The sequence below is a fragment of the Oreochromis niloticus genome, linkage group LG14 (genome assembly GCF_001858045.2).
Source record: "Oreochromis niloticus isolate F11D_XX linkage group LG14, O_niloticus_UMD_NMBU, whole genome shotgun sequence".
Classification (NCBI taxonomy): domain Eukaryota; kingdom Metazoa; phylum Chordata; class Actinopteri; order Cichliformes; family Cichlidae; genus Oreochromis; species Oreochromis niloticus.
In genome coordinates, this window is record NC_031979.2 from 6,357,162 (window position 1) to 6,384,584 (window position 27,423).

General features: G+C 39.7%; 1 protein-coding gene across 9 annotated transcripts in view; it reads left to right on the plus strand.

The window, feature by feature from the left end:
• clcn2c (chloride channel 2c) overlaps positions 1-27,423 on the plus strand; it is a 202,870-nt gene that overhangs the window by 29,215 nt on the left and 146,232 nt on the right. For 5 of the 9 annotated variants that reach the window (XM_025897946.1, XM_025897949.1, XM_005461001.4 and 2 more), the window contains exon 1: positions 17,556-17,827. The exons of 1 other annotated variant lie outside the window; for it this stretch is intronic. In XM_025897946.1, coding sequence (XP_025753731.1) covers positions 17,777-17,827 — 51 coding nt within the window. In that variant the 5' untranslated portion in view covers positions 17,556-17,776. Of the gene's footprint in view, positions 1-17,554; positions 17,828-27,423 lie in introns of those variants that run through there. 3 more of the 9 variants (XM_003456312.5, XM_019367739.2, XM_025897945.1) reach the window with 2 other exon arrangements.

The following is a 27,423-nucleotide window of genomic DNA, read 5'->3' on the forward strand; positions in this document are numbered from 1 at the left end:
GTGCAGATTCCAGGAGGCGAAAAGTGCACTCACAACAGCTTTATTGCTGAACACAAAAAATAACTAAATTTAAACTACAAATAACCTAAACAGGCTAACAGACGGAACACATAGTGTGGGATGAGGGAGATCACGACGCAGACCAAGAAAAACACAGGGCTTAAATACACAGAGGGATGACGAGGGAATGAGACACAGTAAAGTCTAAAAGAGCTTGGAAAGAAAAGCGTCTGGACTTCTTTAAGTTGCTTGAAGACGTTTCACCTCTCATCCGAGAAGCTTCTTCAGTTCTAAGGTCAAATGGTGGAGGGTCTCAGATGCCCCAAGCCTACCTGATCTCCTGCCTTTTGCCCCCGTATCAGGGGGCGTTGGGGCTTAAGAGGTTATTAAGTCCTAGGGGAGTGTCCCCCAAGGCGGTCAAGAACCCCCTGTTGATCCTCTACCTAATCACATGAGCCAAGGTGTGAAAATGGGTCTAGGTCACAATCAGCCAAGGTTTTGGGTGAACCCACTATGAAACCTAGCCCCACCCTATCATGTGATTTCCTGCTGTCAAATGGCCCAGGAAGTGAGTGGGCGTTAAAGCGTCTGGGAAATGATCTCAAAACTGGGTTATAGATAGCAGACAGTTGGTGTTGTAAACCACCGCTTCTGTTCAAAGATGGTCGTTCACAGTGGACATAGTGGACATAGATGGCTTCTTTCACTCCTTCTTTCACTTCTTTCACTCCACTCCCAATTTTACTTCTCAATCAGAACCTACACCACACAGAGAAGAACAGGAAGACTTCACACCTGAAGACAGTCAGGAAAAATGGGTGAAGAACTTTTCAGACAGGAATCTCACTGAACCTGAAAAAGAAAGTACTAGCCAAAGGAATCAATTTTGCCATTTCTCCAATGAAAGTTTCAGCCACCCTGTCCAGTGCTACAGTTCTTCCATCTTACCTCACAATACAAGAAAAGAAGGCCGTCCCTTCCCTGAGCAAAGACCACAACATCACCATATTACCAGTTGACAAGGGAAGGTGCACCGTGTTTCTAAACACAACGAATTACCACACAAAGATTACACTCCTCAGTGACAACAATACCTACGAAGCCTTAAAACAAGACCCCATAAGCAGCTACAAAAAGAAAGTTATCCCTTGCCTTCAAGACCTTGAAAAGGACAAAATCACTGACCGCCCTACATATCATCGCCTATACCCAGGGGATGCTGTACCCTGTATTTACAGACTTCGTAAGATCCATAAAGAAGGGGTCCCACTCAGACCCATTGTTAGCAGCATAAACTCAGCCACTTACAACATTTCTAAACACCTTGCTACCATCCTAGCACCCCTTGTGAGGAACACCCCATGTAGCAGCCCTTGGCAACAAGAACGACAGAAGAGTCTCTAACGGGTGCAACCATTTATTTCCTCACCAAACACGGCTCACTCTCTGGACATCGTTGAGCACGTGAAAACTCCCACTAAAAGGTGGAAACTCCTGTGAACACTTAAACATTCGGCCCGTTTCTCTTGGGGTGCTGCTAGCTTGTGTGACACACATGTCTAAGATGGACTTTATACAGCTTATTCCTGTGCACGACATACTGCTCTATACAGGTTACAGGGCATGCCTCTGAGCGCATCCGTCATTAATGCTACTGCGCATAAAGTTCCGACAACTCCCGTAATGATAATTTATGGTACAGACCGGCGGTTCATTACACCCCACATCACATCAAAAATTCCACCAATTTCACCAACAAGGTCCAGAAATATACACTTGAGCCAGATGAAACTATGGTGTTTTTTGATGTAGTCTCTCTCTTCACTTGCATACCTACCACAGAGGCAGTGGAGACTATCAGAGAACGACTACAAGAAGACAGCTCCTTGGAAGACCGAACCAGCTTCACCCCCGACCAGATTTGCACTCTGTTAGACCTCTGCCTCACCACCACATATTTTACATACATCAAGGGTTTTCACAGACAAAAATATGGATGTGCCATGGGCTCCCCAATGTCACCTATTGTAGCCAACCTTTACATGGCGGAAGTGGCGAGAAAGGCTCTTGGCTCTTTTAAAGGGAGAGTACCCAGCCACTGATACAGATATGTGGACGACACCTGGGTCAAAATCAAAACCCAAGAAGTAGAATCCTTCACTGCTCACATCAATGCTGTGAATAAAAACATGAAGTTCACCAGGGAAGACACAAAGGATAACTTTGTGGACGGTGCCGTACACATTGAAGGGAATGGAAACCTCAACAATGAAGTTTACCGGAAGCCCACACACACGGCCCAGTACCTCCTTTTTTGCCACCACCCTCTGGAACACAAACTTGGATTAATCAGGACCCTACACCACTGGGCAGAAAATGTTCCCTCTAAGCCCGAAGGGAAAAAGAAGGAACACACACATGTTAAGAAGGCTCTTAAAACATGTGGTTATCCTAATTGAGGTTTCATCAAGTCAGCAAAGATACACAGAAAAGAAGATCAGACACCAACTAGGGAGGATCAGAAAGATAAACGCAACAATATTGTCATCCCCTATGTAGCCAGTTTGTCAGAAAAACTCAGGAGAGTCTTCTCCAAGCACGACATCCCAAAACTCACAAACACAAACTTAGCAACATAGTGTACGCTGTACAGCACAGCAAGGAAAGCTCAGACCTCTACATTGGAGAGACCAAATAGCCACTTCATAAATGCATGGCACAACATAAAAGAACCATCTCCATGGGACAAGACTCGGCTGTCTATCTGCATCTAAAGGACAAAAGTCACTCTTTTTTAATTTAATGTAACAATTTCAGCATGATTAAAAGACAGCGTCTAGTTTCACATGGATGTAAAAGGACATTTTTTTTTATCCCTCTGTTCTTTTCTGAGCTCTTAAAGTTGTTTTTACTACAAGTTTCATTTACCAGAGAAACACAAATTCACACAAGCAATTTTTTTTCCTATACCTACACCTTGTCTCATATACTAACACTCTGATGAATGTAGGGCAGTTTCAAGTTCAGTATCTTGCAGTAGCTCGAAGAACACTTCGAGACTGGAGCAGCTGGGATTGAACCAACAACCAACATTTGGATTAGGAGTTAGCTAATCAGTAGACTGAATATTAGGTTTTATTCATCCATTCATCCTCTTCCACTTACTCGGTTCAGAGTCGCAGGAGGCAGGAACCTATCCCACCTCCCATAGGACGAGAAACTGGGTACACCCTGGGTAGGTTGCAAGTCACAGGTCAAACACAGAGAGACAGACAACAATTCATGTACACCTTCACACTTATGGGAAATTTAGAATTGTCCATTAACCCAACCCTACTGGAGTACCCGGAAAGAATTTGCAAACTCCAGAATTTGATGTTCCTTAGCAGATTAGGCAATGCAATTTCAAGACTGGAGAGATGTAGTGTATGCACCTTTCGGTCATATTTTGTGAAGATTTTCTCAGAGGTTAATCAGAACATGGAACGACCTACATATAGTCAGATGTTCATTAGATATGCAGAATATGAAGTATATGTGTATGCTGTGCAGCCAACAAAAGGGGTCACTGTTGCAGTGTTACCACTGTGTGAATGAGCCTAATTGTTGCAACCACAGAGCAACATCCCTTCCTTACACACCACTGTTGCAAATGATCTATTGTCCGGCAGTCCTTTGAGCAGCTTTTTAGATACACCAAGAGAAACCACACATGGCTGCAGGATGTTTTTGAGTTCTGCACATGCTGCGAGGAGGAGGAGGAGGTCCTCAAAGCCTCAAAGATTGCAAGTTTGATTTCACTGCTTATTAACACAGAGAGAGAGACTTAAAAAAGTGTCAAGACTGAGACAAACAACATCACATGCTTTAGTGGAGAGCAGCTTTGCATGAAATGGGCTCTAATATAGCACACATACGCCCACATAGTATGTATATGCACAAACACACTCATTCAAACCAAGAATAAACAAATTAAGGGGTGGAGGATGCATTACGGCCCTTTAAAGTCAGAGAAGGTCAGATGTTGACTGAGGAAAGCAGTGGAGAGGAATAATAAAGTTTTAAGGGAAATATCACTGCTTAAAAGAAAGTGTGCACACAAATGCTCCATTCAAAAATAAATACAGGAATAAAAGCCACACAAATATGAAAAATTGGTTTTAAAAAAAAGGGTCGTGATATAAATCAAAATAAAAAGAAAGCAGCAGCATCCACAGCTGTGAGACATGTGTTTAGAATCTTTTTAATTAGTTTACCACACATCAGACCCTCATGGGCGAGACAGGAACAAAGCTTGAAGGGATAATAATACTCAGAAAAGTGATGACCTTTTTAAAGGTTAATAAACGTATACAGTGGTTTAAAACAGCAGGTTTATAAAGGTTTTTCTTATGAAATACGGGTATAGACAGACAGACAGACAGACAGACAGCAATTTGGCCATTGAAGTTACTTCTTTTGTTAGGGAGGATTGGTTTGTTGTTGTGTGCAATGTTAAAATAAGTTCTTTAAAAAACAAAAAATAATTTAATATGAAGGCAATATGAGCAGAGAGTACAAACATGTTGATGGATTGGCTGTGTTAGTTCAGTGAGATAGTTGTTGGTAAAGGAAACAATTTTCACTAGCAGTCAAAAACTAATGTTTATACTTATGTCTGCATTTTTATTTTGTTAAATACGAACAAAATTATAGCAGAAGTGCTGCCACGTGTCTGGCCAGAAAGAGGGTACCAATTTGTTGATTTGGTAGTTCAATGAAAGGCTTCAGTTAGTTAAGAGAAGAAAAAAAACTGCTTTCACGTTTGCAGTTTTGTCTTGTTATACAATATTTGAAATTTTAAAAAACAAACAAAACACTACATTTTTGGAAATATTTGCGGCTGTTTTCTTGTTTGTTTGGTTGGGGTTTTTTGTACTACTTGAACACTAAAGTGGCCCTCCAATGAGAAGACAGTGCCAGCAGTGGCCCACAGCTCATTTAAGTTTGAGACCCCTGCCTTAGTATAAAAGATATACATAGATACCATAACTTCATCTTTTGGTTTCTAAAGTCTTGAGTAGATGTGCACATATCGATTCAAACATTGATAGTATCAATCCCAACGGTGGTATTGGTATTGGATCAATACTAGCAGGATATGTTCGATACTTTGCTTCTGCTCTTTAAGTTCAGTATATAGCCCACTGAGATTATGTTAAATTAATTACTTTTAAAAAAAAGTATACCACAAACATACACTAATGGAAATGTCTGAACCTTTTAGTGTTGAGTGTTGCATCTATTTTATTTACAGCCTAAAACACATTAAAACAACAGCAGCTGACCCAAAGTGCTTCAGAGGCAGGCACGTTTACATTGCAGGTCTAAAAAAAAAACTCAGTTTCAAAATACTTGAAAAGCTGAAAGGTGTGTTTTTTTGTGTTAACTTATTGTTGTGATTTAGTGGTCATTACAATGTGTTCAGAAGTTATCTTATAAATCATGACACACTGCTTGCCTTTATAAGTTAAAAGTTATGGATATTGGTATTGGCATCAGGAATACTGGTTCTGTATTTACTTGGTGTTGATACCAAAATTTGCATTATCATGCAACGCAACTTCTGCAGTTGCTATCTTATTTGAAAAAGACGGCATGCACTGAGGAAGGGCAGGTCTGACTGTGAAACTGCATGCTCTTTGGCTAATGACTTGTGACTGACAACTTACAAGTCAATGAGTGTGCAGTTTCCTGCCACAAATAATTGTGTATTTTCAAACAAAGTATGACCAGGTTTGATCAAACACACTCTATATTTTATTTATGACCCAAATGTGACTGAGATCATAAGCACAAAGTGTTTACAGAGGTGAGGTCAGAAAGCCATTCAGACAGAATGCAGGCTTTTTAGGCACTTCCACATTGGCGTCATTTATCAGCCCGGAAACATACTGTTTATGAACATAGACAGTATGCATATACTGTCAATGTTCCACACAGAAGGGCCCCAGCTGGAAACCAAGCTGATGGATCTGAACACAGGCGCTAACCGCCACACCATTTCTGCAATACTGGAGGGAAAATATTGTATATCTGAGCTCTTTGCAAACTTCTTTACAGAGATAATGTTAGAGACAACTTTTGATGTTACAGGTTTTGGCTGCATGCAGATTGCCCTTGTGGAGAGTAAAAATGGGACTGGCAAAACCGTCAGCTATCTTCTGCATAGTGTTCTGGCTTCAAATCATACCAGCAGTGTTTTAAAGTGGAGCATCTAGATGCACCTAGATGCAAATACACTTCATATATTTGGTTCTCATTTCAGTTAAAAAACAGCATAGTGCTGTTAGAAATGGCAAACAAATGTAATTGGATAATGTGCTTGAAATGTGGAGTGAAAAGCTTTGTGCTATAACTTGTGTAACAATGGAAAGTGTAGCATTTTGAGAAGCTGCATTTGTTCCAGTAAAATGGAAAGCCCAACTTTAACAAATCAGAGAGAAAGTAAGAAGCAGAAATATTCGGCTGTTATCGGTCTCACTGTCTGTGTAAGCATGAAATTCATATGGACTAAGGTGACACTTTTGCCTTTCAAGCAGTTTGTTTTGCCCTTTAGCAGATCGAAGACTGCAATGTTTCTTGGAAAACCTTTATTTTTGGCTAAATTACGCAGGTGGGACCAAGGTTGAGCTGCTTAATTTTCTATGTTTGATGACACGATGGAAAAGAAAATCACTTAAAATCACCTCATATCTGCACTGCACGGCTGAAAAGGCTGACTCAGCTGTTTATAAGCTGGTTAACCCCCTCAAGAGTCACCAGCTGTCAGGCACTGCTTTGAATCAAAGACCATTTAATATAAGCACCTACATCACATGTAAATGAAATGTCTGGAGTAAAGTAGTCTCTCATTCCTTCACTTTTAAGTGCATGCCATTTTGGACAATAAAAGTAGAGGCTACCGGCTGTATTTTTGTTGCTGGGGCTCATCATCAAATCATCCAGAAAATTAAAAATATATATATCTAAAAGCTTTACACTGGTAGGAGTGTGTGCACATTATGCTGATAATAAAGCACCATTTACTACTCGCATTCATATATGTTTGAATGTGAATGCACATTGTTGTTTTATCAAAGTAATACTACATCAAGTTCTGTACTGCAAATGTGACTGTGGACAAAAGCATTCGGGTTTTCCCAAACCAAAAACCCTGGATGACCAGCGAGGTCCGCTCACTCCTCAAAGCCCGCGATGCCGCCTTCAGGTCAGGTGACAGAGCTCTGTACAGGGCTGCTCGAGCTGACCTGAAAAGGGGGATTAAAAAAGCCAAGTCAGACCACAAAAGAAACACTGAGTCCCACCTGTCCAGCAACAACACACGGGAGGTGTGGCAGGGAATGCAAGACATCATCGACCACAGAGGCAGCACTGCGAAAACAGAAAACCTGAGTGTGCAGCTGGCAGAGGAAATAAACAGCTTCTTCGCCCGCTTTGAAACACCACAGCAGCAGCACTCATCTGCCTCAGCCCTGCTCCCATCCTCATCCTCACCCTCACCTGATTCCTGCACCGCTCCACTCACTGTAACGGAGCATGATGTCAGACGTGTGCTCCTAGCAGTGAACCCCAGGAAGGTGGCCAGTCCAGACGGAGTACCTGGCAAGGTACTAAGAGCATGCACACACCAGCTCACCCTTATCTTCACCAGACTCTTCAACCTCTCACTGGATCAGGCAGCCATCCCATCCTGTCTAAAATCAGCCACAATCATCCCAGTGCCGAAGAAGTCTCCCATCTCCAACCTGAATGATTACCGCCCTGTGGCCCTCACACCGGTAATCATGAAATGCTTTGAGAGACTAGTCCTTCAGCACATCAAGGATTACCTCCCCCCAGAATTCGACCCCCACCAGTTTGCATACCGCGCAAACAGATCCACAGAAGACACCATCGCCACAGCCCTCCACGCTGTGCTGAGTCACCTAGAGCAGCGGCAGAGCTACGTCCGAATGCTGTTCGTGGACTACAGCTCAGCCTTTAATACAATCATCCCGGACATCCTCATCACCAAACTGGTCACTCTTGGCCTCCCTCCTCTCACATGTGCCTGGATAAAAGACTTTCTCACAAACCGGCCCCAGACTGTAAGACTCGGCCCTCATCTCTCCTCCACTCGCACACTGAGCACCGGCTCCCCACAGGGCTGTGTGCTGAGCCCCCTCCTGTATTCTCTCTACACCCACGACTGCAGTTCGACCCACAACAACACTCTCATCATCAAGTTTGCTGATGACACCACGGTAGTCGGACTCATCTCAAAGGGAGACGAGGCAGACTACAGAGAGGAAGTCCTGAAGCTGGCAGCATGGTGTTCAGAAAACAACCTGGCACTGAACACTAAGAAAACCAAAGAGCTCATTGTCAACTTCAGGAGACACAGCACTGACTTAGCCCCCCTTTACATCAACGGGGAGTGAGTGGAGAGGGTCCACACCTTCCGGTTCCTTGGTGTCCTCATCTCTGCTGACATCTCCTGGACAGACAACATCTCAGCGGTCGTCAAGAAGGCCCAACAGCGGCTGCACTTCCTGAGAGTCTTCAGGAAGTACAAGCTGAACTCCAACCTGCTGCTGACCTTCTACCGCTCGTCCATTGAGAGCCTGCTAACCTACTGCATCACGGTATGGTACGGCAGCTGCACCAAGGCAGATAGAGTGAGGCTTCAGAGTGTGGTCAAGACAGCACAAAAGATCATCGGCTGCCCTCTCCCCTCCCTGATGGACATTTATTCCTCCCGCTGCCTCAGCAGAGCAGCAAACATTATCAAGGACAGCTCCCACCCTGGTTTCAACATGTTCAGCCTGCTTCCGTCAGGGAAGCGCTACAGGTGCATCAGCACAAAAACCCACACACTCAAAAACTGTTTCTTCCCCAAAGCCATAACCACCCTGAACTCACACATGCACCGATAACACAGCCCCCCCCCCCCCCCCCCCCAACCTTTTTTCTTCCCACTTCCTCTATGGACCACCACTGTGCAATACCAATTCTATGTGCAATAACCCAACTGTATATACACAACACTATTTATTACATATTACTTTTTTAAAAACCGGCTTGTATATTTGTACATTTTATATATATATATATATATATATATATATATATATATATATCATTTTCCCTCTTTTAATACTGTCCATATGTATATAGCGCTGCAGAACTGTACACCCCCCTCAGTGTTGCTTATTTGTGCTTTGGTTTTACTTTCAATTCTCTTTTATTCCTTTTTTTTTGTCCTACTTCCTTCTTTGTGAGCGCTCTTTCACCTAGATTTGGACAACAAATCTAGTGCTGGTGAAAGAGCGCTCTGCATCCCATTCTTCTCCTGTCATTCCCCAGTCACTTCTCTTTGGTTATTTATTATTGTCTTCCCTTTATAAAGATTTATCAATGAATCCCTGCCAGCAGTTTTCTTTGTTTAAACTTTAGGTTTTTGGTTTTTGAATCTGTCTATGTTGTTTTACTTTTAATCAACCAATCACCGCTCGGCTGTTGTCATGCATTTGGGTCCAAACTCGAGTCCACCCCGATTTTTTTAGTTTGCTTGTGTTTTTCAGGTTTACAATTTTCTTAGTTTGTGACGTCCCCTACAACAAATCATTTCATTGTGAGGATTTTATCAGTCGAAATGTTTAGTGTCAAATATTGACTGATTTGTCAGCTTTTACACATTTCTCTTGGAAATCAATAATGAAAGTAAAATATTATTTTTTAAGGTAGGACTGTAAACATTAAACATCTCATATTTCTAATTTTATCTCTTCGTTTTATTTTATTTTTTATAATTATCATCGTTCAAAGAAAAAGACAGCAGACTCTTTGAAGTGCACTTCACAAATGTCTGGTAAATTTACATTTAAAAGTTTTTTTAAAATCTATTTACAATCGTAAAGTTGCTAATTATGATCAATATTGATATATACGCCCAATGACAGCTGGGATAGGCTCCAGCGCCCCCCGCGACCCTGAAAAGGATAAGCGGAAGCGAATGGATGGATGGATGGATTGATATATACTATAAATAAACATTAATGATACAGTAAGATGAAGTTTTCTGGGTGGATGTTTGAGAGTTTTTCTGAATAAAATTCTGGAGCAGTGGAGTAGAGGTGTAAAGCAGAATAAAATCCAAGATCCAGCTACCAGAAAACCGCACTTGTAGTCCAATGACAGATGTATAACAGTAAGCACTTGCAGGCTATTGGAGAGCAGCAGACCTGCTGGAGGATGCCAGGTGTGTCTTCCACAGAAGTCAAAAGAGGATTAGAAAGAGTGAAATGTGGTGGTTTTTCCTGCTACCAAACTGATTTGTCTTATTGACACAGACTGTGTGGAAAGGAGAAATCTGGCGAAGGGTAGAGCCTTCGCAACTGAGCACCTCCTGTCACAAAAGGTGCTCACCTACCTGAGTCTCCCACGTGTAAAGTTAAAAAAATTTTTTAGCCCTGTCACTACTCAGGCCTCTGGCTCTCCCACTGACCAGTTAAGTTGTGCAAGACACTGATCATTTAGCCAGCGTTTGGTTTAATCATTAGACTCTGAGACGCTGAGTGTTCCCGCCACAGTGTTCGAAGCTTTCTTTGTGTTCTAACAGAATATGATTATTCACGAACTTACACTCAAAACACGCAAACACATACATACACTAACTGCGTAAAAAGGAAATTACCGGCAATTCGTTCAAGTGCTTGGGTGTCAGCTTTCTAATTTAGTGTTCTGTAGGTGTGTTTACCCCTTCACAGCCCGATCTGTCACACTTGCATGCCTGCAGCAAACAAGCTGTCGCACAGTCAAATAATAGCCATGAGCTTTTGCATTAGCACTCGTGAGTGATTGCTTTTACGTTAATATGGGTGTGACAAACACATTTTTTGTGCATTAAATAGAAGAGAAAAAAAATGGAAAAACAGGGCATTAAGCCTTTGTTTATTTGTCTTTAGATTATAGTCCTTAGTTTGGTTTTCGCACTTGACTAACATCAAGTATTTTTCCATCTCTCATGCTTTGGTCTCAGTTGACAGTGGGGGTCAACTTTCCTTCCAAATAACAAAAAATTCTTTCCATTTCTTCTTTTCCTACATTGTCAAAGTTAATCATTAGAATACAGCTGAGTCCATAAATATTTGGTTCTGTACATTATCACAATGAATTTGAAATGAAACAACTTAGATGCAGTTAAAGTGACTTTTAGTGAGCTGAACAAAAGGATTGTATGAAAATGTGAGGACTAAATTATTTTTAAAACAATCCCTTCATTTCAGGGGATCTAAAGTAATTGCACAAATTAAATAACTGAAAATAAAATGTTCGTTTCTAATACTTGGTTGAAAACATTTGCTGGCAATGAAAGCTTGAAGTCTTGAACTCATGGAAATCACCAGATGCTGGCTTTCCTCCTTTTTAATGCTCTGCCAGGCCTTTACTGCAGCAGCTTTCAGTTGCTGTTTGTTTGTGGGACTTTCTGTCTGAAGTTTAGTCTTCAACAAGTGAAATGCATGCTCAGCTGGGTTAAGATCAGGTAACTGACTTGACCATTGAAGAAAATTCCTTTTTTTTTTTTTGCTTTAATAAACTCCTGGGTTGCTTTGGCTGCATGTTTTGGGTAATTGTCCATCTGTATTATGACTGTATGTCTCTGAACACCTTAGAATGAATTACCTTCTGTCCTGTGTCACATCATCAATAAACACGTGTCCCAGTGCCACTGGGAGCCATGCAAGCCATCACACTGCCTTGGTCGTGTTTTACTGATAGTGTGGTATGCTTTGGATTCTGAGCTGTTCCACACCTTCTCCATACTTTTTTCTTGCCATCATTCTGGTAGAGGCCGGTTTAATCTGTCCAAAGAATGTTTTTCCCTGTGCTGGCTTTTTTTTGTGTGGCTTTTTTTGGACTTTTTTTGGGGGGGGGGCTAGTTCAATCTAGCCTTTCTATCTTGAGGTCTAATGTGTGGTTTGCACCTTGCAGTGAACCCTCTGTATTTACTTTCATGCAGTCTTCTCTTTATGGTTGACTTGGATATTGATAAACCTACCTCGTGGAGAGTGTTTATCATTTGGTTGGATGTTGTGATGGCGTTTTTCTTCACCGTGGAAATGTTTCTGTGATCATCCACCACTGTTGTCTTCTGTGGACATTCAGGTATTTTTTCATTGCTGAGATCACCAGTGCTTTTTTTCTGTCTGAGGATGTACAAAAGTGTAGATTTTGCAACTTGAAACATCCTAGCAATTTCTCAGATGGATTTTTTATGTTTTTCCAGCTTAAGGATGGCTTGTTTTACTTGCATGAAGAGCTCATTTGACCACATGCCTGCTCACAGCAAAATCTTTCAAATGCAAGCACCACACCTCAAATGAACTCAAGGAATTACCCACACCTGTCCCTGAAATAGCCTTTGTGCCAATAGTCCAATTACTGTAGGTCCTTTTAAAAAGAAGGTGGCACCTATTAATGAGCTGAAACTCCTAAACCCTTCATCCAGTTTGAATGCTGATACCCTCTAATGAAAGCTGAGCGTCTACACATTATGTCCATATCTATTATATAACTATAATGGATAAAAAAAACAAAACTTATGCCAGTGTCCAAATACATATGGACCTAACTATAATATCTGATTATATCTTGGTAGAGCAGTTAAAAACATTATCACATGTACAGATATGGTAAGGACAGACCCAAACCAAAAGTATATATATATTAATGTGTTTTAAAAAGGGTACTAATTACGACCAAGGTAAAATGAACACGAGGATAGTCAGATGAGGGTATTCTAAACAGAGAGACTGAGAGAGAGAGAGCGGAAACAACAGCTTTATTATTTAAAAGATGAATTCTTGAAATCTTTCAAAGACATATCTCAATAAAAGACTGAAAGTCATATTTCCATTTTCTTCAGCAACAATAGAAATGAAGAAAAGTTATTCAGATGTATATGTGATAGCCAGATACAATATGGACATTGGACAAGATCCTACATACACTGTTTAGACTGAATTTGGACCTAGCCCCAAACCTTGTTCTGTGTAAAATGATATACCTGTACATGGCAGTAAAATCTCTGAACTGGAAAAACATGACTTAAATCAGCAAGTTTCACTAAGTTTTAATACTGCATTTTCATCAAGGATATAATAATATTGATCAGAGAAAAACTGGTCTTCTTGAGGGTAAGATATTTAATTTGCAGACTTTTAATGACCAAATAAACTGTGATAAACTTTGTGGTCTCCTTAAGAACAATGTACGAATTATTTCAGACTAGCTGCCTCATCATTTATGTCACGGTCATAGGTCTTTTGACCCAGTGTTTGGAGTTTTTGGAATTTCACTGTGAGTTTCCATTCTCACTTTTAGTTTTGTTATCCTTTTTTTTGTTGTTCTTGTTTTGAGTTTGCCTATTATCCCTGTTTCAGTTTATTCTGCCTTGTCTGTGTTTTCCATGTCTTGTTATTAAGTTAGTTAGTCTCTTTCCTGTTTTTTGATAACTTTTGTCTCATTTGTTTAGTATTCAGTTTTACTTCCCTTAGTCTTGTATCCTTGATTGTACATCAGAGTTTTCCTTGCTAGTGTAATAATTTCCCCTAAGAACCCTGTGTGTATAAGAAGCTTCAGTTTTCCTGTGCGTTTTGCCGGTGCATTAGTCTTCCAACATGAAGTGTTACCCGTAAGTTTCGTTCCTGCTCGCATGACTTCTTTCTTTGACTTCTTTCCCGCTGGATGTTGTTCCTTTGGACTATGTAACCTAAAAAGCAATCATTAAACATACAATACGTTTCCATTTCACCCATCTGTGTCAGAGTCTGCATTTCACGACAGCTTTGCCAACTCTCTCAAAATAGATTAATATAACAAAAAAGGGACATGGCCACCATTTTGGTGCGTGGTGTGCTGTTTTAAAGGCTCCAGTTTTGTTTTTCAGCTGTCACCATTTTCAGACCTGTGACCCCTTTCAGCTCTTGCTAACGAACATGCACTTTGGGTGATAACTAGACAAATTTAACTGCACAAGTGGTTGATTTTCTTTTTCAATCTCTATATACAACCATTGCCTTGTGGAAGTATTCTGGACATTCTCAAATACAACAAGTGAACCAGGCAGAGGCCAGAGACCCAGAGGCATTACTTATACTCCAGATGGCCTAGAAATACCTCGGTTCACTCTGATTAGAGATGGAGGATGTAGTAGGGAAGATAGATCCCTCAATAAATGTTTTGTGCCATCACTGCACAGATCTGGATAAGTGGTAGAAAATAGATGGATGACTGCTGTTGATCAGCTGGTGTTTCTGCTTATCACATACCTCCAGTCATTTTCCATTGTGAGTCATGAGTTTCAAGAATGCGAACCCTTGCGTAACCTTAAAAACAGCAGCTCCACAAGATAGGAGCTGAATCTACAAAGGTTGTCGCTTTCAAACGAGATTCACACAAAGCAGTGCTATTCTAATGATTAACCTCTTCTGTCCAACAGCAGTGAGCTCAAGTGTGTATTTTTGTAGAGTTTCATCTCAGGTTGAACTCCCCGCTGACAGCTATGAATAGGTTCCAAGTATTTGTTTCACATCACTGCAAAAGAACATCAAACACCTGAGTTTCTCAGTATCAGGTTTCTGAAGACAAATTAAATCAAACACATTATTGACCTCAGGAAGAGTTATCTTTGTTCGACTGGATAGCAGTTAATATCCTTAGAATGGTTAACCCCTGCACATGAAAAGGTTTGTTCAAGTGATACCGAGTGAGAGTGAGCTTTCTCTGCATTGATCTGATTGTCTGTGGTTTCAGCTCAGATCAATAACTTTCTATCTTTTATTTCAAGGCATAATCTTTCAGATGTGATTATTTTATTTGACAGTAACTTATTGCAAAACGATAAGCAGAATGGGATATTGTGTCTTTGTGTCTTACTTAACAAGACTGAACATCTACAGTCAGACTCAAAACTCTGTGAGGCTGTACCTCAGGGGAAAAATGCTAAATGCCAGTATCACAATGCTAACATCCTCAAAATTACAATGCAAAAATGATCATTCTTCTATAAACTGTATATTAATGATGGATGTAGTTTCTGGTTCTACAAAATGAAACCTAGCAGAAGTGCCTGAATTTGCCAAAAGGGGGCGACCCCATGACTGCAAAAATAAGTCACATTGTATGGAAGGCTTTGACAAAAGCCTCTAGGTTACTTCTTACTAGATTTATTAACTGGAAAAACATTTTCCTATTGGGTTTAAGTCTCAGTTGCTGTATAGCATACAATTAAACAAAATTTGCTAATTTCCAAAGACCCTGACTGATGGCAAATTGGTTAATGAAGGGAGAAATGGATCACTCCCTTGTGCAGCGCAAACAACAAATACCTAGTGCTTCAGATGATTCACCACCTAAAGAAAACAATAACAAGGAAATATTTAGTAGTCAGTACTGTGAAAGTAACCTGTCTTATAGGTTTAGACAGACTAGGGGACCGGTGACTCACAGATAACCTGCCAGCAAATACATTTGAGGGTTTCCTGGGTAGCCACAGGCTGGAATGTCCAATAGAGACTAACCATCACCTTCAAAGTGATACATGATGAGTGAATCCCTCATTGTCATCCTTGTGTTGATACAGCTTTATAGTTAAAGTTCTAGCATCCTAGCATGCTAACATGTATGCACTGGCAACATATTGATGTTCGCAACACTTGGAATAGTTCTTTTTAATAATATGAACCATTTTAGTTTTCTACTTAAGCATGTTAGCGTTTGTGCTAGCAAGTAACAAATACTAAGAAAATATACAGAATGTTATTAGATTTGAATAAACTAGCTTGCTGTGTCTGTAAATATAATGTATAAAACAATGGCAAAATAAAATTACACTTCCTCCTGGCATCAGAAAATGGAAAAGGGATTATATTACATAATCTTAGAGATTTTAATGAACTGCTTCAAATTTTACTCTTGCTTGCAGTGTAGCTTTGTGAAAATGTCATATCTTTCATCCCTTAAGACAGAGTGAAATGCATCAATTAGATGGACTACCATAAGACAGGGTATATTAAGGCACATGGAATTTTAATGAATACTTTACACAGTGTAGCTTGTTGGTTGTCAGTATTGACAGGTCAGCTGGTATAATCATGGTATAATACTTCACTAAAGCCTCAAATACTGTAGTAAATATGTGGCAAATCCATCAGATAGATCGCATTAGGTCACCATGAATTATATCTGCAGATAGTCAGTTAAACACAAATTTTTTGAAAGTGTGGTTAGAGGTCAAACAAATCTTCAGAGGTTTTCAGCTATCTTCTCAAATACATTTAAATGTAAACCAATATTAAATGGAAACTTTCACCACAAGGTTGTAGCATTTTACCAAAAACATTAAGTGTAGTTGTCCACCCCAACCAGGATTACATACTTCTATGTACTTTTGAAATTATAATAGACGACTTCTACCTAACCTAATGCTTCTAAACTGCATCATCTCTGGTCTTGTAACTACAGGCTAAACAGTAACGCGAATTAGGTACAAATGCTGGATTCGATGTGGTTCCAATTCATATTACATGAGAATACAGCCTGACAATGTTTTAACTTTAGCTGATATCTCTGTGATGCGATACATCAGGGTTGAAGCAACCTTTAAAGATTGGGTCATGTCAGGGAAAAATTTGCATTAATCACACTTAAAAAAAAAGATGGATTCATCTGTGTCAGAGATATTTCAGAGATTGCATTCCTTGTAGAACACCTATCCTATCACTGGAGCTTCTGGTGCATTGTGTCTGTTGCAGCTAGCTTAATGCAGAAATAAGGAGCTAAAATGAGATATAGATTTCACTATTTAGTAAAGAGATATGACACCAAAGAGAACATTTCACACATACTGTGTTTCAGGCAGCCTGTGTCATTCAGTGATTTAACCTCAGTAATTTTGAAAATGCCCATTGTGATTTGTGGGCATAAATCGGTCGGTCTGGGTTATTTTTTCAGAACACAATTGAGTGCTTAACTCAAAAGAGCTTTGTCCCCCCACCGAAATGCAGACATTTCTATTTCCAACATTAAAAAATGGGCACATTTTGTTCAGTCCCAGGGCTCTGTTATTGTGCATTCAGACACAGTGAGGCACACTTTAACCTGTGCATTTCCTGTTATAAGTCTAAATGTTTACTGTGAGATGAGGAGTCAGTAGGAGCTCTACCATCTGATTGCAGCACTGTTCCTTATGAAAACGGTTAGATTGATCGTCCTTTGTTTTTTGGGGGGGTTCTGAAGAAGATTGGACCAGCTCAGAAGGCTTTAATTTAAAAGTTACTCATATCATTTAACCTTTAATGAATTCCCTGATTACATGCACAACAACAACACAAGCATGTATACTAAACTAGACTGTTTTGTTTTTTTGTAATTTTTATCTAAAGAAAAGAAAAGGATTAAAGGTAAAAGAAAAACCATCAACAACCCAGAGGTTCCTTCTGGTTTGACTGACACCTCCCACTTAAACTAGCAAACCAAAAGCTCCGCCTCAGCCTTCTATGTTGCTGAAAACTTGAGGCTATAAAATGAAGGAACTTACTGTAACCAGTACACAGTCTTTACTTGGAGTTCCTTTTGTGAACTCCTTAACAGAAACTACAGTAAAACTAATGCTTTAATCAGTGAGAACACAGAGCGATAACGCTGTCGGCTTTTCCTTTCACTTGGCGAGCTGAAAACCGCGAGCTGAACCATGGCAGGAGACGGGTCAGATCAGCGGGCGCTGCAGTATGAACAAACTCTTGTAAGTCTTCGCTTGTCACCACTCTGAACTTTGTTCATTTGTCCGACAGTGCGTCCACTTCTCTTGGGTTGGCGGAGAAGCCACCGTGTGCCCGTTTTGCTCGTTAAACTGTTGGAAGCCAACGATAAAGAGCAACGTGTGAGCCAAGTGTGGCCAAAAGCTGGAATAGAGATGTAATGAATGAAGTGTGGGACAGTATGTACGTGCCGTATTCAACGGCGTGCTTATGTGACTGTGGAAATTTCTTGTGGAGTGTGTATGAGGTAGAAAACACAAGTTTTAAGTATAAATTGTCACTTTTTAAACGAAGTTCAACCTCCGGGTGTTCTCACGTGAATGGCCGAGGTTTGCGGTGTCGGAAGCCTGCTGTGTCTGGCTAATGTGTCCTTAATTCCGTAATTGCATGTCATGTATTCTTGTGAATTAACATGAGCTAATTACTAAACTGGTGAACACCACACACTGAATTTCTCCGGCTTGTGGCTTCGCTGTAGCTCTGGAAGTAAAGGTGTTTGTTCGAACATCTGGATTTGGCTCTGTCAACAGGTAGCAGCCGATACACCCACGCAAGAGTTCAGCCAAACTCCACTGTTAAAAAATAATCTGGCCGTAAGAGTCGTCTGTATTGTCATAATACCATATAAGAAGTTACTTACTTAATTGCAGTCTTAATGTATAAGTGAGTTTATTAATTCGGCCTACAAATTATACCAGTTTGCATCAAACAATACTGCATCCATTTCGAACCGATGAACGCAACCGTACAATTAGATGCTTTATTAGCTAAATGTAAATTTTGCAATGCATATCTGACTGCCAATAACTAAATGAATCTTGCTGGACAGCTTTTTGTCAAGATTTAAACTGCTACAATACAAGCGCTATTTGGCAAATACATTAAATGCCTGTTAGATGGTTTGGGCAAACATGCACGTGTCATAGGAATTACTGGTAGTGTCAGGAGCTCTGGATGTGTATACAACCACCAGCATCAGACAATGAATCAATTCATCGTTGATTAGCGGCTTGGGTGCAGAGGCAACCTGTTGTGTGCATGTCCATACATAATGTGCAGCAAGATGTGATGCAAGTGTCTCGTGCAGCACCCACATCTGGCTCACCATTGTTATCGTAGGGCATCTTCTTTATCTTGCTTTTTTTATTACACATTACACAAGCAGTTGTCAGAAGTCCCAGAATGTCTACATGCAGCTTTGGATTACTGATTTTAGACCTGATTTATACAGCAGGGGGCTCCACACATTTTAATGCAACAGGGCCTCAAATGAATAGAGATCAGGGCCTGTAGGTTCCCACTCCATATGAGGACTAAGTGAGGGCTTTTAATTGGTAAATTTGAGCACATCCCTCAGAATGGTTACAGGGCAGACTTTAAGCTGAGAATCCGCCTCGTGTGTGTGTGTGTGTGTGTGTGTGTGTGTGTGTGTGTGTGTGTTGTGTGTGTGTCTAGTTGAACTTTTCCTGACAAAACTTTGGTCAAGCCTACAGAATTGGCTGTTTTAAGAGACTCGTCTTATAGGCCAACTGGATCCATTCAGCGGCACTGAGGCTTTAAATTAAGAGGGCCCACAACTGTAACACTTGTTTGGGCCTCTGTTTCTTTTTTTCTTGAAGTTTCTTTGCACAAACACACACACACAGACATACTCGGCTCTCTCCACCCTGCCTCTGCTAATCTGTGTGTGTGTGTTTGTGTGAGAGATTACACAACTTGCGACCCGCTGATTCAGCGCTGGACGCTCTGTCACCCTGGCAGGGTCTCGTGCCCGTTCCTTCAGCTCTCGGAAAGAAAGAGGGAGGAAGAAAAAATGTGTTCAGACTACCTCCTTTGTTAATCTCTGCTCACTTCACAGCATATAGAAGATTGTTACAGGAACAAAAATTGTGAAATGGAATCAAATAAAAATAGCTCCAGTGTGCGAATAACCTCTTTTATCATAAATGAGTTCTCTCTCTGCCCCCCATCCCCTCGCCGTGGGTTGTAGTAACATGGTGTCTTTGTGCAATATTGGCAGTCGTGGTGGTTGTGTGGGTTTTGTTGTGGGCAGTGGATGCTCAAAGAGGCCAGTGTAGTTTGGCTGTTAGGAAGGCTGAAAGGCTGGCTGTACAGAAACACTGGCAGAAAAGCAGCCTCAACATATTGTCGGCTAACATCAGACTAACACGTCAGTTTGTGCGTGTAGCTGATTTTCGGCTGTTTCTTCAAGAACATAAAGTTAAATTTGCGCTTGTTTGAATGGTATATGGTGTGAATCTAGTGTATACGTAAGCATATGCACATCTTTTGTTACGCAAATGACACCTTCAGTCAAGAAGTAATATTTTTGACCTTCATAACTGTCAATGCAAGGCTAACATTAGCAAATCATTTATCAAATGAGCAAGAGAGTAAATAACTGAGCAAATGTTAAAGACTTCTTCTTCTAAGAAGTTGTAACAAAACTGTTTGATGCTGATTTTTTTCCATTTTTTTTAAAAAATTTTTTTAGCTCAAACGTAAGGTTTTAATAGGTCTTGTACAGTGGTGTGAGTAGCCTATCAGACGTCACAGGCTAATATTTATGACATTTTCCATGGCGACCGCTATCATAAGCAATAAAATGAAATCCTGTTTGTCGGTGTTGCTCCAATTTACTTGCAAAACTGTGCGAACATGTAATAATTAACCAAGTGATCACTCTGGTGCCAAACACGGACTGCACACGACACGCGAGCTTCTTGGAGGCGCTAAAACAGTTGGTTTACTCGTCACGAGGAATGCTAATAAAGTTATGGAAAGTGTTGTAATGTCTCCTGCAGCTATAAAGAGTCCAAAAATAACCCTGGACAAAGGACATAATGGACAGTGTCTGTGTTGCAATCTGGAGTTTAAATTAGAGTTTGAAAGGGAGTGGATGGCAACAAGAGATGCCATCACGTTGCATTTTGATAATTGTAAGATGCTAACACGTATGTTATTTATTCATTTTAAATACTTAAATACTTCCAACCTTAACCCTATGCTGTTAGATATGTAGTTTATTTACTTCTTTTCTGCTTGTCAAGATTGTTCTTTGAAGACGTGACAATCAGGGGCCAGAAAAAACAAATGAAAAACAGTTCTTCTTCTTCTCCTCCTCCTCCTTCTTCTTCTTCTTCTTCTTCTTCTTCTTCTTCTTCTTCTTCTGAAGAAAAACATTCCCAATAACATTGCTATTATCAAAACGTTCCTTTTTTTTTTTTTTTTTTTTTTGTCCACAAAAAGTCACTGTCCATCTAACAATGAGAAATCTTTGCATTGGATCATATATTTTTACTATTAGAAGAAAATGATGATATCAGCAGAGGCTTGGCTTATCATTTGAAACCTGTAAAAGTAGCCTAGTAGCTGGGCTAGAGCTGGTTTTTGTTTTGTTTTTTGTTTTTTTTAAATCTGGGTTTTTAAATCTGACATGGACAGTCACATGCACAAAGTAAGCCAAAACGTATACAGAAATGCTCGTTTCTTTGTAGTTTTTGAAGTTTGAAGTTTTTTTGTTTTTTTTTAGTCTGTTTAAAAAAAAAACAAAAAAAAAAACTATGGCTATTAATATAAAAACATGCTTTCTAAAATATTTTATTTATTTAAAAAAATAAATGAATTGAAATCATGAATTGCAGTGGCCGGTCTACTAATTGCTTGAGCTGCTTATTAGCATTTCACTGTGAAAGCTAAGGGTAGCGCTGGCTAATAGTCCAAAAATAGTGCTTGACTACAAACTAATATAAAGCAGGAAACGTTTTAGATACATTTTCTGTAAAGTGTCAAAGATGTTCATATGGAGCGTGACCCATTATAAAATGTTTGACGGGTACACTCCTCCACTGATTCTGGTAACGTCTGACTGGACGTTACCAGAATCACCCTGATATTCTAGTGCTGAAAAACGTTTTCAGCATCTCTTAATGTGGAATTGGCAGCACTGAATGGGCAACTTTCCCCACTAAGTGACTGATTAAATTGTGTGGTGTATAAAGGTGTGGCATTGTTAGATGTTAGAGTCTTAACATTGTGGACAGCCAGCTGATCACCACCTTTGCCCTTTTATCTCACTCACTGGCTTTGATGGCTTGCTATGACAGTATGACATGGTATGTGTGGAGGCTTACGACCAGCTAGTCCAGAACCTGTATTGGTGTGGTTGTTGGGCGTGCATGTTCAGTAATTCAGATATGAGTGATAGGACTACAAGCGAATACAGAGTTAAAGATGGTCACTGATTGCGCTCGTCTATGGTGATGCAGGATGCTACAAAGGCAATGTTGGAACCTTATTTCAGTCACACTGTTTCATTTGAAGGGAAGTTGTGAGCTGGCCTATTTTGTGACAGCAGGTCTTCTGATTGGGAATGTGCTGCCATTATTATACTGACCGAAGGCTTTTTTGAAAACGATGAGGAAGTGAAAGTGTCAGCTAAAGAAGTATGGAGACTTCATAATTTGCGAGTCCATATTTCCCTGTGTTTGTGGGGGTGGCTCTGTGGGTTGTGTCCATTTGTCTTGCTGTGACACAGAATCGTTTGTAACCTCGTGTCTTTCACCTCGCTGTGGTAATTAGGCTTTTTGTTTGAAGCTTGCTTCCCAGCATTCATAGTGGAAATTTCCCTTTACTGGATCTCTCTCTGCTTCATTATGCCTTGTGGGTGAAGTGTTTTTTTTTTTTTTGTTGTTGTTGTTTTTTTGCAGACAGGTCAAGAGCTCCTTGACCCCCTGCTTTTGAGTGTGTGCAGAAAGGGCTGTTTGCATAACCTAAGCTGGCTCTAGCTGCAGATAAGCGTCAAAAGCCTCTAACAAGTTTTCTTTCTGTCACAAGAGATCAAGCATTTAGTTTCTTTTCTCTTTCATAAACTGATGTGTCCACCTGTATTTACTCTTTCACAAACAGTTGTGATGGATTTGCCTTGTGGTGTTGAGGGCTCTTGAGGACAAATGGTTTCACAAAAGCAAAGTTCTTAAACCTGTTAATGACGAAACCACACATAATAACGGTGCATTTGGCAAACACTTCACAGGCTGGGACAAATGGTGGCCGGGCCTTTTTAGGTAAAACAAAAGCTGGGATGTGTTTGTGCGACTTGTGCTTTGTTCTAAGATGCATTGATCACGTAGGCCGGGTTGTGTTGATTATTAATCACCCAGAGATGGAGGGAGGGAAAGGATAAGCTTGATAGGCCATTAGATTAAAAGGATGAGGCAGTTTTTAGTGTTGAGGTGTGTCTCGTGATTAGTGCCACACAATGTTTTTTCTTACTCTTCTTGATTCCTTAACAAATATGGATCAGAGAAGAGATTAAAAACAGATCTTAGGCAAATACGTGAGACTCAGCAGAGCTGATTAGAAACTCTCAACAAGGTGATGTCAATTTAAAAAGAAAAAAGAATGGATCCCAAATATAAAACACAAAGCACATTCACTTCACTGCAAAGAGTGGTATGAAACTGACCGTAATGAGATGACTGGAACCGTTCTCTAGCCAAAAGCTAGAGACTCGAGTTTTGCTATGCTGCTGCACTACATAACCCTTTTAACTGTGCTGGCCTGTGATAGCGTCTCTGTGTGTGCAGGCTTGCAGAGGTAGGGTTTATGTTTGTAGATCTAGTCTGTAAGCTCAGAAGGAAAGCATGCTGATTAAAATACACTTCTTTTTTTCTTTTTTTTAAAGGCTGTTTACTGCCAAAATCAATTATTCATTTAAAAAAAACAAAAAACATACCAACTAGAAAAGGCATAACTTATCTTGATGTACAGGTTAATATTGTATTACCTCTGTCAAGGTGTTTTTCGTAGTATGGTAGCGTGTCATTCTGTCTGTAAACACAATGGCTCAAAAAGCTTTGAATTGATTCTGATTAAACTTTTTAGAGGGGGAGAGCGGGGTCATGTTAACAGTTCATTCAAATTTGGCTTACTTCAAGGTCAACTTAAAAATTCACTGGTAGTGCCCACTCTGGGTCAGGGATGAGTTCCTGCCCCAAGTGGAGGAGTTTAAGTATCTCGGGGTCTTGTTCACGAGTGATGGGAGAAGGGAGCGGGAGATTGACAGACGGATTGGTGCTGCGGCTGCAGTGATGCGGATGCTGTACCAGTCCGTCGTGGTGAAGAGAGAGTGGAATGTAAAAGCAAAGCTACAAGCGGCAGAAATGAGCTTCCTCCGAAGGGTGGCTGGCCTCTCCCTTAGAGATGGGGTGAGAAGTTCAGCCATCCGGGAGGGGCTCAGAGTAGAGCCGCTGCTCCTCCACATCGAAAGGAGCCAGTGGAGGTGGTTCGGGTACCTGACAAGGATGCCTCCTGGGCGTCTTCTGGGTGAGGTGTTCTGGGGATGTCCCACCGGGAGGAGGCCCAGGGCAGACCCAGAACAAGTTGGAGAGATTATATCTCTCGGCTGGCCTGGGAACGCCTTGGTGTTCCCCCGGACAAGTTGGAGGAGGTGGCTGGGGAGAGAGAGGTCTGGGCTTCTGCTTAGGCTGCTGCCCCCGCGACCCGGCCCGAATAAGCGGAAGAAGATGGTTGGATGGATGGTAGAAAAATAACCGATTCTTAAAAGCATGGTGAGTATTGTCACCATATAGTGTGTAGAGTATAAAAAATTTAAATATTATTTGAAACATTTGACCTTTGACCTTCAGATCAAGCTGTTGACCCTGAAGGAGACGTAAAAGGGATAATAATGCTATATAGAGCTATTTAAAACTATATTTCTAACTGGCATTGTTTGCACTGACAACATACGGGCATATAGGGAATGATCTATGGGGATTCTAAATATCACAGTATTGTTTTGCATCCATGTGACCTCACTGACCTCACTTTTACATTTCACATCTGTCTTTCTTTCAAGATGACCCCAAGATGTGTTATATCTTCAAATAAAGTATTGTCAAGAGAGAGAATGAGCTGCCTACTTAGTGAGAAATGTACTGTAGTATAATATTATATAATAAGCTCAAGTTATTAATGTCCAAATCATTACCTATTATCCATGACCGACTCCTACATCATGTTTGTGTAATCAAAGTAAAGCTCTGTCATGCTACCCGTATCTAATTTTTACTGCACTACAAAATTAAAGTACACTTTAAAAGAACAAAGAAAATATGACGAATCAATACAGAATAAAATATTATTCCCTTAAAAGTAAATACTGCCCAGAGAGTGACATGCCCTGGCAGAGGTTTGCTCTGCTGGAGTGCTTCTTGTTAAAAATTAGTTATGTTTTAAAACCTGTGCAGGTAAAAAAAAGAGAGGAATTCATCATGTTTAAATTAACTGTACAATTTTGTCAGTCACTGAGACAGACTGGTGACCTGTCCATGGTGTACCCCGCATCTCGCCCTAAGACAGCTGGGCTCCAGCCCCACGCGACCCTGACCTGGATAATGGGAAAAGAATGGATGGATTTTGTCAGTCACTTGGTGTAACCTGATAATGGACAGTGGGAGTGCACAGCCGGAAGAAAGATGACAGTCATGATGTGGAGCACAACAGATCGGTGTGTGATGCTGTGCTTTGACTGTGCAGTGCAATTTGTGACAAAAAAATCTACTGTTCAACAGTAGTAGAAATATTTAGTTTAGTTAGTTTACTACCCAGCACTATACCTGTTGCTTCTTATATAAGGTTTCATTTCATTTTCATTTTTCATTTTCATTTTATTTATTTATTTCACACCTGGTACAATAGTTCAAACAAACCAACCACACTTTCTATCAATAAAACACTACAACCATGTGTGAAAAGGAGCAGGAAGAAGAAAAATATTCTTATTAAACCCTGCCCCCTATCTACAATCCAACTTATATTACAAGTGGGCACCAAAAATCAGAGAACAAACTAACATTAACATTTATCTCCGGTCCTACCACAAACCAAACAACAAATTTACCATCAAAATATACAAATTTACAATCAGAATATACCACTCCACATGGTAACAAGGAGAAAAATAAAATTAAAATAAATAAAACAAAAAATTATAATGGATCCTTCATCAATGAACTCCAATTTCATTCACATTCTTCATATTGAGTTATTGTTTTAAGCATATAACACTTTTTAAAACAATATAAATTTATACAATTCTTTAAATTATAATGAAGAGAGTTCCACAGTCGTATACCCCTAACCGTTGGACTCATTAACCTTTGTGTAGTCCTAGCTAACTGATGCTTAAAATAAAATTTCCTTCGGCTGTCTTCTCTCCCCGAACACAATAAAAATACTCTTTGTAACTTAAAGGGCAAAATATTATTTTTAGCCTTAAACATAATTAATAGTGTCCGTAATTTCACTAAATCTCCTAATTTTAATAATTTCGATTTTATAAATAATTTATTTGTATGTTCTCTATATTTCACATTATGAATCATCCGTATCACTTTCTTCTGTAATAAGTTTAGAGGTTTTATAGTATTCTCATATGTATTTCCCCAGACTTCAATACAATAACTAAAATATGAGAAAAACAATGAAAAATATAAAATGCGCATTGTTTTATAGTCTAATAAATCTCTTACATTTCCCAAAATATAAATATTTTTAACCATCTTCTTTCTAATATACTCAATATGTGATTTCCACGTCAAATTTTCATCTACTATTACACCCAAAAAACGAAATTCAGTAACTCTTTCAATCAATTCTCCATCAATGGACATAATGACTTCATCCTCCTTTACACGATTGCCAAATATCATGAATTTCGTTTTTGTCAGATTCAAAGATAATTTATTTACATCAAACCATATTTTCAATCTTAACATCTCAGAAGTCATAATTTCAACCAAATCTTTCAAATTCTCTCCAGAGCAATAAAAATTTGTGTCATCTGCAAATAAAATAGAATTTAACCTTTTTGATACGTCACAAATATCATTAATATATAAATTAAAAAGTTTAGGTCCCAAAATAGAACCTTGAGGAACGCCACATACAATCTTCAATCTTTCAGAAGTGTTACCGAGATAATGCACATATTGCGACCTATTTTCTAAATAACTCCTTAACCAATTCAATGCCACTCCTCTCACACCATAATTATACAATTTAGAAATCAAAATAGAATGTTGTAACGAATCAAAAGCTTTTTTTAAATCAACAAATACCCCAACTGTATATTTATTATTATTGGTTGCAGATGAAATATCGTCAATAAAAGTCAACAATGCTAATGCCGTTGATCTATTTTTACGAAATCCAAATTGATTTTCATTTATTAGTTGATATTTTTCAATAAAACTATCAAGTCTTTGCGCAAAAAGTTTTTCAAGCACTTTTGAAAACTGTGACAAAAGAGACACTGGCCTATAATTATTAAAACTATGCTTATCTCCAGATTTATATAAGGGTATCACTTTTGCCACTTTCATTCGATCAGGAAATACTCCTGATTGTAACGAAAGATTAAAAATATAGCAAAGAGGAATACTTATACAGTCTAAAGTCTTTTTAATTATGACCATGTCTATACCATCACAGTCAGTAGATTTTTTATTTTTACAATTTTCTACAATTGCTACTATTTCTTTTATGGTAGTATCAGCCAAGAATATAGAATTAA